A 12,952-nucleotide genomic window follows, 5' to 3' on the forward strand; every position below is an offset into this window, starting at 1 on the left:
TTCCATCAAAAAAAAAAAAGTCGGCAACGGCATTTGTTTCTCCCCAGGCTTCTCGCACCCCTCCTGCTCGCCTCCATCTCCATCCGCAAAGACTGCCAGAGTCGTTCACAATCACAATTACAGATGCGCTCGATGCCTTGGGATGCAATTTGTAAAGTCTGGAGCCTTTAATCTAATGAAGGGCCCAGATGCTTTCCTACCAACTCTTCTATCTGGACTTCAGTTTCATCTTAAAAATAGACGACCATTCTGAGAATTCACTTCCGGCAAGATCAAGAAGGGATTTGGTGTACACCTGACTTTACCAGGAAGTTGTCCAGCTTCCTCATCTTTTGCCAGTTGCCACCTCTTGGCAACCGTTTCCCCCCCCACCCCCATAACCGGAGAAGCCCATGATGCTTAAAGCTTTCACTGGCGCAGAGGCAGCAGCTCAGATACAGGCTTTCCAAGGTTCTCTCTGCTGCGGCTCAGATGCTTGCAGAGCCAGGGTAAAGGCAGAGAATCTCTCCAACAAAAGAAATAATTAAGTAGATGGGGTGAACTGCCAACGCGGTAAGATTTGGGGATAATATGCCCTTGGATAGCTAAAAGGCGACCGTGTGTTTTCAAGACTTCAGCTTTTAGGAGTTGTGTCCCCGAGAGCCCACTTGCTTTCCTTACCGTCAGCCAGGATCACCAGCGTGGGTTATGCTTCCACTGGGATTCCTTGGTTTTATCAATTGCAATTAGATGTTCTTTATCTGCAACTTCTATTTTTGCTCCATATCTTTACAGGGGAAATTCTCCAAAGTAAAGCTATAGAATTGGGCCTGGAGCCAGCGAGGGCACTTTGAGAATGAATCATTAATCCCTTGTTGCCGGATTATGTTATTGCTGCCATTAAGTCATCCAGATGTGAGCCTGATACAGCCTTGGCCTATGGGAGGAAAGTTAAATGAATCATTCTGGAGGCTCCACCTGCTTTCATGCTAAGGATTGGATGAACTCAGGCAGCAGCTTGCAAGGGAGCCTCGTCCCAGCACCCACTGTGCACCCACAGTTTATTGACACAAACACACATACAAAAAACCCCCGCTGTCCCTCTGGGACCAGTTCCAAGGTCATACTGTCATTAGGACACATGAGTGGGCAGTTCCTCAGAGTTCATCAAGCATTTCTACCTCCATTGTTACATTTGATCCTTAGCAAATCTCTGTGAACTTGGCATTTACTGCCTCTTTTACAAATGAGGGTATCAAATCACATTGTGGTTAACAGCTTTGATCAAGGTCACACAGTGAGTTAGTGATGGAGTCTAGATGCAGGCTCATGTATTTCTAATTTTAAACCCATTGCTTTTGACCAATCTCATAAAAACCATAGCATTGCAAACCTCAAAAAGGGTATAAGAAGCCAGGTAGTCTCTTCTGCTTGATGCAAAGCATGCTGAGTGCCGAGGCTGTGCCCTTCATTATTGGTGACACATTTTTCTGCCTTTGTGGGTGACTTGGGAGTCTGGGGGTAGATCTTATGGAAGTCTCATGGCTCTAAGGATGACAGGGAGATTGTCTCTCACCCGGAGTATGGGTGTCACTGGAGTCGAGGTTGAGATAGGAGATGGGGTCAGTAGCATCCAAGAAGCCTAGGAGGTGAGTCCAGGTAGAGACTGAGTAGGCAGGTAAAGGAAGGGCTAACTCTGAAACGGACTTGGGAACTATGACTGTTTTATGCTCCTCTCTATATCACAATACCATGGTGAAAGGGTCCAGGCTGGGCCACAGAGGATAGCACTTCCACACGAAATCCTTTACTTATGTTGGGCCCAAATCTATCCTTGTCGCTCCTACCCATTAGCATTAACTCTGACCTTTAAAATTAAAGGGACCAAATCGACTCCATCTTTCACAATGGTCCTTTGACTTTTTGAAGGCTAGAATTAAGACTCATGTGAATCTCCCCTTCTCCAGGCTGCAAAGTTTTGATTCTGTCTTCCATTCCTCCAAAGTCATTGATCTCTGGATTTTAATGTGCAAAAGAATCACCTAGAGACGTTGTTAAAGTAGACTCAATAGATGTGGGGTGGGGCCTGAGATTCTGTGTTTGTAGTAAGTTCCCGAGTGATGCTGATGCTTCTGGTCATTGCACCACACTTTGAGTGGCAAGACTCTTGGCCTGTCTTTACCCTGGAGGTCCTTCTCAGACACTGGGGTCCACAACTAGAGGAGCCTCATCACAGGGGTCCAACCAATGCAGAGCAGAGCTGAGCAACATTGCCCTTGTTGGGTCCCAGAAGTTTGGCGGGGAATATAAACCATCATGTTGTCTGGTAAAATGGAAGGAGGCAGTAGGGGAAGCAGAACATGGGGCCTGGGTCCTAGGTATGGTGTGAATATTGAAACAGGGGTACAGACTTCAAGGGACCAAGAGCCATGCCTTGAACACCAGGTTTCCGTGTGCAAGAATGGATAAGTAGCATGTTGAAAGACAGATGTAGACTCTGAGCTGGAGCTAGGAGGAGACTAGATTCTGTGCCACAATAGCTTTTGTGGAAAGGGTCAAGAACAGGGGACAGAAACTGCTCTTCTGAGAGGACTGGCTCAGCCTTTGGGGTGCTCAGAGCTCGGAGGGCCCAGTTGGCGGCGGGAGGAGGTCAGGCTTGCAGTCTCATGTTAGAGACAGGAGTCCTCTGCCAGTGCGGGCTGAATTCACAAAACTGTTTTTGATGACTACATCACACAAGGGACTCAAGTACAGCCTTGAAGCTACTCCGGTTGGATAAATCTACCACCTGGCACCTCGTTGCCAATTCTGATTTACTTGGACTATTCTCCGGTTGGTTCCCAGTGGACAGCAGAGATGAAGAGGACACATTCAGATGCCCCGCCTGCTCTCAGAGATGAGACTTCCCCTTCCTGCTTATTAGACAGAAGTCACCCAGGGCCAGGGATAGAACTTTTCAGGGACTGAGGCCTGGTGCTAAGTTTGTTATGAAAAGAATGGGCTTAGGGCAAAAGTAATGCAGCTTCCATATTCCTGAACAGGTTCTGATTTGCCTCTCTGGAGAGTTCCCTCAGATTTCAGGTCAGTGAGTCAGATGGCTGACCTTCTGTGTGAGCCCAGTGTTGCCGTTTCCTTAGCTACATTTCCATCGCTACATTTCCATCGAGGACAGTTCATTGTAATGATAAGGAGTTGAGTCCTGCACACAGAATCCCAGCTCCAAAACTCATTAGTTAGATGCCTGGGACAAGTCACTTTACCATATTGTGGACGCTTCTGATCTGTATAAAAGGGAAACTAACTCCAGCTCCTTCCGAGTCAAGTTTATAAAGATTAAATGACTTATTATATGAAAAGTGCTTAGCACATTGCTTGGCCCCCAGTAATGGATCAGTACTTTTAAGCTAAATTTTTAGGAAGTAGTGATTGAGCTTCTGTTTGATAAGGAGCTCAGTGCCTGCCTGAGACAGGCAATCACGTTACCCAGAGTCTCTGTCATTAGCCAACCTCATGTGCTTCCCTATGCCCTAGCACAGGTGCTCACCTGCTCATGGGGCATTTATGATGTGAGCCCCATGCACACATCCCGGACTGCAACAAGACCAGGACTGGCTTATCCTCTATCCCTGTCCCTCTTATTTTCTTCTCTAATATAGGAGCCACATGTGAATCCTCCTTGGCCTTTGCTCCCAGAGCCATTCCCTCTATACCTCTATCCCCTTGAACACTGTCGGCACGCTTCCTCTATGAACCGGGACACAAACCCCCTGCATCTAGAGAAAATGCCCTTAAGAGGGTGCTGAAGCAGAGGTTGGATGTGCCATGTCCCAGGGAATGTTCACAACCCTGTACCTGGAGTCTAGTTAGCCAGCCAAGCCCGGCTTCTCCTAATTACCTTGCTGTATAGAATCTGTGGTGTCAGCTCTGATGCCTGTTTGCTGAACTCATCAAATTTGTCTCAACCACTAGGCTGTCGACTTTGAGATGGCCTGTTGGAATGTCTTGGATGCTCCTCTGTGACCCTGAAGTACGTCCCATTGCTGGTTCACGATCACCGCTGAAGGTGCTTCTGTTTCGGGACATCTTAGGATTTAATTGCAAAAAGTTTTTCAAATACTCATCTATGATCTCCACTTTCCTCTCAGTGTGGAGCTTGGTTCTATCCTGGGAGTAGTGTTTGACACAGTCAATTTCTCCTTCCTTCTTGAAACATTTTTCTGTTGGCTCTGGGACACAATACTCTCCCGGTTGTTTTTCTTAACCACCTGGCCATTTCTTCTCTATCTCCTGTGCCACACACCCTCAAGTCTCTATCTAAGCCTGCTTCTCCTTTCACACTTTATTCTCCCAGGTGACGCCGCCAACCCCAAGCTACAAGTACCATCTACATCCATGTGATTCAGACATTTTTACCTCCAACTCTGACCTCTTTTTAGAGCTCGTACTTTTCTAGAATATCTCTCAAGCTCAAATTGCCCCAAACACACACATCTTTACTCTAAAGCTATTCTTTTTCAATTGTTTCTTGAACCCATAAACAGCACCATCATCCACTTTGTTAGGAAAACCGAAGACCTGTGATCCTCTTCGACAGTTCTCTCTCCCTTACTCCCATGTCCAGTCCTTCAGCAGGTTTTATTTATATCTATTTCAGGTCATTTGTCTGTCTTATTGCATCTTTCTGTCTCCATCGCCATTACCGGAGTCCAGCAGCTGTCATCTCCCACCCACATGCCTGCAAAATTCATCTCTCCAATCCTCTTCGGCTTCACAATGAAGCTGGAATGATGTGTTGGAAATACAGATCACACCACATCATTGCCTGATGGATAATACTCAGTGGCTTTCTGTGTTTCTCGGGGTAAAGAACAAAAACTCTCATCGCGACCTATCATGTCCTGTGTGCAGTGGCCTGTGCTGCCCTCTCCAGCGCCTCTCTCGCCCTCATCACACTACGTTTCTTTCATTTCCCGAGTGCACTGGGCTCCTTGGCTCATCACACAGCCTTGGCCAGTGCTGTTTCTTCTGCTGCTCCCCTGTGACTATCTCACTCTCTCCTCCTCCAGTCACAACCCATCCTCCCTTGGAGCTCATCCCACTGGCCACTTCCTCCTGGAAGTTACTCATTTCCCCATTACAACTTCCCAAGTGGCGTGCGCCTCTCAGTTCTGATCCTTGATAGAGTTGGAAACCTACTATTATTAATTCTTGGTTTATGAATCCTGTCTCCTGAGCCCCACCCAACACTCACTGTAGGCTCTTTGAGGGCAGGGGCTCTGTCTGTTTTGCTCACCAGTCTGTCACCAAATGCCTGGCAGGTAGTGGGTGCTGGTGATTATTCACTGAAGGAATGAAGTGTGAACCTCATTAAACCAAGCCAATAACAGTGTTCTTGAAGAATTAGGATCCTCTCCAGGGCTTTTTTGCCTTTGTACCCTTAGTCTCTAGAAGAGGATCTCAAAACAGGCATTAAGTTCAGCGACACCAATGAGTGAATGTTCCAGAGCCAATACTTAACCTCAATTCCAAATAAAAAGACTCTGGCAGCATGAAGGAAACCGGTCTGAGGTACTCAGCCTCCTTTGCGCTTGGTCACGTCCTATGTCTCAGGGTCTAGACAGATCGCAGAGATCTTGTCTCCACACTGGGAAGGCGGAGCTCAGTGGGGCTACTGGGAACCACCCCCCACTCTGGAATGTGAGCCCAGCCCTGCCAAAGGGGCTGGTGGCTAACTCCTCCAGGAATTATCTGGGCTCTAGATAAGTAGAGCCTGCCGGGGTGGTCTTGGGATTTGGTGCTCTGGTTTTGCCTTTCGTGGATGAATAAAATCCCTCATCCATAAGTCCTCCCAGAAGAAGCCTCTCTGACCCCACGGAGAGCGTGGGTTGGTGCTCAGCCCCTGGGTACTCAGGAGCCCATTGATGAATGAAGCAAATAACTGTGGTTCACTTGCCTTTATGTCATTCGATAATCATCTGTTAACCAACAATTACGAGGGCAGAGGCCTGGGCTAGAGACTGGCATTACAGAGCTGGCTAGGACTCACTCACTGTTCCTGAAGACTTGCTGTTCTCACCAGGGAGACTTGGCTTGACCAGGGAGACTTAGACAGCTTGTCTAAGTTACAAGAGAGTCTGGGGGAGGTGCTCTGATGAAATAAACACTGGATGCTCTTAAGGAAGAAGAGGGGATACATCATTGTTCCAGCGGGCTGTTCTTAACCATCAGTGAATTTGGGGGAATCAGAATCATAGCTTCTGGGCATTAATGTCCCTTCCCCTCAGCTGAGTTCTGTGAACATGTGGCTGAAAAAGGATAAACTCAGTTCGGTTCCATGAGAACAAATGTGTGTGTGGGCAGCGATGTCACCCCTTCAGCTCCACGTTGAACAGCACAAACATTAAGGGAACACCTATTATGAGCCAGGCTCTGGTCTAACATGAGGAAGCAAGGACAGAGGAGGCATAACCTTGCATTCCCCCCCAAGGAGCCTGGAGACCACTGGAGGAAACAGATGGGGAAAGAACGAATAATACATTAAGGCATGTGCAAAGTGAAACAGAGTTATCAGACTGAGAGAAAGGAGAGGGACTCCCCCAGGGGTCCAGGCAACCAGAGAAGATGTTGTCACTGATGAAGGATGACCTGGTGCTGAGGTAGCAGGAAAGTAGGGATGGGCCAGGAAGAAGGTTCTCTGGATTTAAGCAGACTCACACAACCACGGCGCCACTGGGAGCAGGAGGAGCAGCAGGAGGCACTGAGGCGGGGTGCGGGACTGCTCCCCAGCAGGGTCCACTCAGATATCTGGAGGGAGTAGTTGCTTCTGGTCCCTGGCACCATGCATGAAGAGGTGGCACTTAGGCATTTTTTTGTCTGCGTACAGTTGCTGTGGCATTAACAAATCATTGCTTTGGGATAGGGGATTGAGGGACCAGGGGACCTGAAAGTTGAATGCAAGGTTTCTGACTATTGAGGCCTAGACTGAGGGTCAGAAAGGCTATGGAATCCTGACTCTGACCTATAGCAGCCATGTGACCTTCAGCAAGTTCCTTTGGTTTTCTCATCTACAAAATGGGAAACTCATGTCTAGTTTTTGGAGTGTTTGTGAGGACTGACCAAGGTGGGCCCATGAAATGTTCCAGCACAGAGCAGAGGACAGAGTTGGTGCTCAGCTCCCTGGAATTGAGTCAGTGAGTTGCCAGCTAGCAGAGTGGCTCCAAAAATGGAGTCAGTCAGATGTGTTTTTCTGAACGTAAGGCAGTTCTCTTTAAAACACTGAATTTCTACGCCACCACATTTTTTTCATACAAGACACAAAACAGAACCTTTGTTTTTATCTTTGTAAATCCAGTGATTTTAATTGTGTTACCGTAACATAAAGCTGTTGTTTTCACCATTTACCTGAAAGGATGAAGTAGGGTTTGGAATAATTTCATGAACCCAAGAATCGAACTGTAATTCCATGGTCTGATCCTGGAGATAAAGCCGCATGAGGAATAAAATCCTCCAACTGAGGATAAGGGCGATCAGTAAGGATGCCCCAACACAGCAGTTGTGTAACCTTCAGAGACTCAATTTCCCGGAACCTCCCATTTTACATTTGCAAACCAGAAAAGGACATAAGAATAACCCCAACATCATAAAGGATTAATCCCTAGAAGGATAAAAACAGGACAATATGTGTGATACCTTCAGCAGAGTGCCTGGCACATAGTTAGCTCTCAGTAAAGATAAGCTGTTGTCATTACCATTATTGTCTAGCCACATGCAGGAGCCTTCTCAACATCTCCCTCACCTCCTTTCTTCTCCAAGGTGCCTCCACTCAGAATTCCAACACCGTGGAGCCAGAGAAGCAGGTGGACAACACCGTGAAGATGGCCGGCGTGATAGCGGGCCTCCTCATGTTCATCATCATTCTCTTGGGCGTGATGCTCACCATCAAAAGGAGGTGAGTCTGGGTTGCTGCCCTGCTGATTATGGCAACTCCCGCCCCCATTCCCCCCCCCCGCCCGCCACTGCTGCGTGGCCAGGTTGTTGCTGTGTTGATTGCTCTCGAGCAAGGACGTACTGCTGTGATTGTCAAGACCCTGGAATATTTGGACCAACTTGGTTAATTTTGTTGGTGACTGACGGGCACATGCTCCCTGTTTGGTGGGTGGCCCTGAGACAGTCAATTTCTTATGCGCTAATGATCCCTCTGGTTCGACCACCTGGATGTACCCTGGGATGCTTTGTATCATGAAATGAGCCTTCTCTGATTTAACTGCTCTGTGGTGATCGGTCATGTCATCAAGATAACCAGGCAGCCCCAGGGACACAGATGAGCCCAGAAATACAGATGCAGGAAAGTGATGCTTCAGCCTCCTCATCTCCTCTCAGGCCTGACTTCCCTTTGGTCCAGGAGCAGCCGTCCAGGCTGCCCTCTCCATGGCAGGGAGAAAGCTTCCAATGGAGCAGTCATCTCAAGGGAGAGTGTCCCACAACACCTTCCCAGCTGGATCGGTGCTGCCGGTCGCCTCTCAACAGGATGTCTTCCTGGGCACCTCTGATCAGCTAACCCAGTTTTCTCATATAGCGTGTTTCCTCTAGATCATGTGCTCATGAAAGCCAGGGTGCAGATTCCTCGCTTCTCCCCAGGATTCACTGCACAGCCGTCTTGTTTATCCGATGCTCACAAGGCTTGAGGATAACACAGGGGAGTTGCAGAGAGGGAAAGCTGATGAACATCAGCCATCACTGTCCCTACACTACACTGGTTTTTCCTCTAAACAGAGGGTCCTCCTACCCACCTCTGCTTAGCCCCTGGCCTGGCACCAGGTTTCCATGCCTACCACTCACCTCCATGACTTCTCAATTCCCACACCAGGGTCCCAACCTTGGCCTCCACCTTCCCACCTCCCCCAGTCTGCCAGAGCAAAAACACTTATTTATCTACATTGTAATAATATATAATATGTGCAGCATTGTGCCCTGCCCCCCATTTAAAGAGACTTTTACATTATTAAACAAACTGCTTAACCCATCCATCCGAAGCTCTGGGTTTGGTTACTTACAAAGTTCAAGGTAAGCCCAGTAACAAGGACCAGGGACTTGCTTCCATCTGTAGAATAAAAAAGTGCTCCTGAAATTTGTTCCCCATCAAACAAAGGGACGGAATGCCCCCAAAACTACGCCCAGTTTCTACCTAAGGGGTCATGTGAATATATAAATACAGAAAGTTAAACAAAGATAATAGTAAAATCCCCATTTTCAGCCATCAGTGAATCAGAAATACACTATTGTTCCCACTACACACACAGTGAGACTTCTCGTAGCCATTTTGGCATCAGAATGTCCCTGTGTTTCTGATGGTCTGTTCTGAGTCAACCAGTGCCCCCTATGGCCAGGGCATCTTATTGGTAGGACATTATCGTTTCTTGAAACCCTTTGTCTAACAGGACCATGGTCTTCCTCAGGCTCCCAAGCAGAGTGACTAAAGAGTTAAAGTTCTCATCCAGCTGCTGATTTTGAGGTCAGAGAGGTTTGGGGGAAGGGAAGGCATTATGTTAATATTGGGGAGCGAGAACCCCCAAAGGGTTAAGAACTATACTGCATTGTCATATTACTACCATCACCAATAAAATGTGGCCATATTGAATGTCTCAGTGATAAGTCAGCTGCTATTAGATGAGGCTGAACATGAGGTTTTGATTTCTCTAGGGGCAGTAAGCACATTGCACATATGAGATCATTCTCGTGTGTCTTAGAGTCACGGACACATTGGAGGCAGAGGTGAGTTTGCAATTGTCTACCTGGAAAGAGTACCCAGTTTGATAGAATTGCATCCCCAGTTGATGGACCTGTTCTCATTCTTTGCCACTGATTTGTAAATCAGATAGACTCTTCCAGTTTTGCTCTTTCTAAAACCCAGCTCAACCAATGTCACCATGGCTTGTGAGCCTGTGGAAAAACTTCACTTCCTTCTCAACAGCTATTTCTGAAATGTGTGACTTTTCAGGAGGGAGGAACAAGCTTTCTTTTCCAAGAGTGAGAACAAGTATAAAGGGAGTCCTTTGTGCAGTTTTAACCTCTTCTGCATATCTTCATCTCTCACCTCTATCAAAGTTATTCATCAGACCCCACCAACAGGTGTCACACGGTCACCATGTCTCCCTGAGAGGCAAATCTCAGGGGTTGCACAGTGGGCAGAGAGGTCAGGAGTTTGCCAGTCGGTTGTTGACATATACAGTATCTTTTGGAGAAAACACAACATTTTGCTGAATTATTTGAAAATAATGTACATATAGGTATGGGGGAAGGAAAAGGGAAGAGAGGAGAGGAGAGGGCAAAGCTAAAAGGGGGAAAACAGAGGAATTAAGCCTAGGCCTGTCCTCTGTACATTGACCACAATGTCTTCTCATGTCTGGAGATGACATTGAGATGACATCTGCTGCTCCCCCTGCGCTGGCCTGATCCGGGCCTTCTCCCCAACCTCCGTGCACATGGGCACGGTGCTGCCTGTTTTCTCCGCTCCTAGTGGAACCAACTGGTTCAAAGTCTTCACTAAAGGCAGGTGAAGTGCTTGGTGGCCTCCTTTACCTCTTAGGGGGAAAACTTCATTGTTCAGTTGAGTCTGTCACTAACTTACTGCTGGCCAGAACACTGTCTGCAGGTACCTAAAGGAAGTGTTATTAAAGGAAAAGAAACCCCCAAATAATAGGCAAATTATCACAACTCAGGATTCTGTATCAACACTTTTTCAATACCGTCTGACCCACAGTTAGTTCTGGGTCCGGGAGCTCTCAGAAGTCGAACTCCTGCTGCACCCCCTGCGCTGGCCTGATCAGGGCCTTCTCCCCAACCTCCATGCACATGGGCACAGTGCTGCCTGTTTTCTCTGCTCCTAATGGAACCAGCTTGTTCAAAGTCTTCACTAAAGCTGCAGCCAAATGTTTCCAGGACACATAAGACTCCCCTAGCTTCTTCCCATGAAACGTTCATCCTCATTGGCCTTAGGGCTTCATTGTCACTCTCCAAAGAGAGTTTTTCTCTTGCTAGTGTTTTGTTTTGTGATACTGAACTAGAAAACCAGCAGAGAGTGGGGTAGAGGTACAGAGGACTAAAGCAAGGACTCAGTGAAAGAAGCTAAATCAATTTATCTTCAAAGTATAAGGAGAAAAAGAGGAGAGAAACGAGAGGTATGTTCTGTTGTTGGCTGGTTGGTTTATAATGGGTGGAGGGGAACTTGAGAAATGAAAGGTTGCAGAAAGGGATATGAGATGGTGGGCGAATCAAACAGGATTCCCTTACAGTTTACAAAAGATGCAAGTTAACGTTTACAATTCTTTTTGTAGTACCTTTGGTTGTTTGGACCCTCTTTTCAAGAGGGACTATGCAGAATCAGGGCTACATGGAGATACACCGGATGAGTGTCTCTATGTGGATGAATGTGTGGATTTATGGGCTAGATGGATAGGCAGATGGATAAATTGTTTAGTGGGTGGATAAATAGATGTTTGGAGGGAGGAAGGGAGGGATGGACAGATGGGTGAATGGACAGACAGATGGGCGGACGGCTGGATGGCTTTATGTGCTAGATGGATTGGTGGATGGTCAACTGGATAGTTAAATAGACAACTTAGTCTTATTTAAATAGTATGGAACAAAAAAGAGAATCTGTGTCTCAAGTTGATCTTGCAAGCCAGCTGAAAATAAGATTGTGCAGTGTGTGATTTATTAAGTTTGGGGTTTTTTTGCTTTTGTTTTCTAAGCATAGCTGTCTTCCTGCTCAGGATTTTTAGTCTCAGGCTGTTACTCGCAATATCACTGTATCCTTATAAATTTAGACCTTCAGTAAATCTTCTTCAAGCCTTAGAGAAAACATATATGTATTCTGTGTATTGGCCACAGAATAAAGAACTATAATCCCTGACCCAGAAGGCCTTGCAATTTAATTGGGAAAATGTATTCAATTAATAAAAGCTTGTCAGTTGTTGTCCTTCTGGAGTTGCCTTAAAGCTAGGTCAGGACAGCACTGGCTTTTGGTAACAAACAGGATAACTCAGAAAAGCTACTTGGAAGTGGTGATTGGAAGGTTAAGTAAACATGCTTTCTCACCAGGAGGTAGCCCAGGCAGCAGTGGATCCTGAAGGCTGACAGCATAAAAGCCGTAGGGTCCAGAATGTTGGGTGCAGCTGGGGCTGCTGACAGTGTTGAGATCCTGGCTCAGGATAGAGGTCTTGCAGCTGATCCAAAAATCACAGAGCCATAGACCTGGTAAACAGTGATCTCTCAGAGTCTGAGATTCCTCCAATAAAGATGAGAGTAATGCTCCATGGGATTGTGTGTAGGATTAGAAGAGATAAATATGTGGCATCTCAATGCCTGACTCACTGTGTTGTTCAACACACATCTGTTTTCTTCCCTTCCCAAAGGCAGTACAGGCCAGTGGTCAAGAACTATCAAATCCAGTTACTGACTGAGTGGTCTTGGGCAAGATATTTTACCTTCTTTGCCTCAGTTTTCTCATCTGTACAGTGGGGCAGTAATAATACTTATATGTCAGGCTGGTTGTGAGGAATACATAAGTTGTTGTGTCATTAACAGCCAGGAGCAATTCCTAACTATGTACTAGTAGTACTACATAAGTACTTGTTCTTATCTTATTACTATTTTAATATTTCTAAAGAGGTGCACACTGTGTTCTAGGTCACCAGAATGAGCAACAGCAAACCGTATGTTTTGTGGATGAGGTAGGGGCATAAAATCCTCTTTACTGAACCCTGCTACTTTTTAGTTCAGATTAATATAACCTAATATTACTTTAGATTAATATAACCTGCTCATAATACTTTATATACCATACATAATTTGAATATTATTTAGAGTAATTTGACCTAACGTTAATGCCCACAATGACTCTTGGTAATAGGGAATTATTGCTCCTAACCTTGAGATGGAGAAACTAAGACTTAGTTCTTTAGTGGCTTGTTCA

General features: G+C 46.4%; 1 protein-coding gene across 1 annotated transcript in view; it reads left to right on the forward strand.

The window, feature by feature from the left end:
* The window catches only part of PTPRT (protein tyrosine phosphatase receptor type T), a 668,669-nt gene that overhangs the window by 523,828 nt on the left and 131,889 nt on the right, over nt 1-12,952 (forward strand). Inside the window, exon 15 of the mRNA XM_054574063.1 lies at nt 7,792-7,927. Within this exon, the coding sequence (XP_054430038.1) occupies nt 7,792-7,927 (136 nt within the window). The remainder of the gene's footprint in view (nt 1-7,791; nt 7,928-12,952) is intronic.

Source organism: Pteronotus mesoamericanus, unplaced genomic scaffold (assembly GCF_021234165.1).
Source record: "Pteronotus mesoamericanus isolate MK-2021 breed Mesoamerican mustached bat unplaced genomic scaffold, CSHL_Meso_final contig_25, whole genome shotgun sequence".
Taxonomy (NCBI): Eukaryota; Metazoa; Chordata; class Mammalia; order Chiroptera; family Mormoopidae; genus Pteronotus; species Pteronotus mesoamericanus.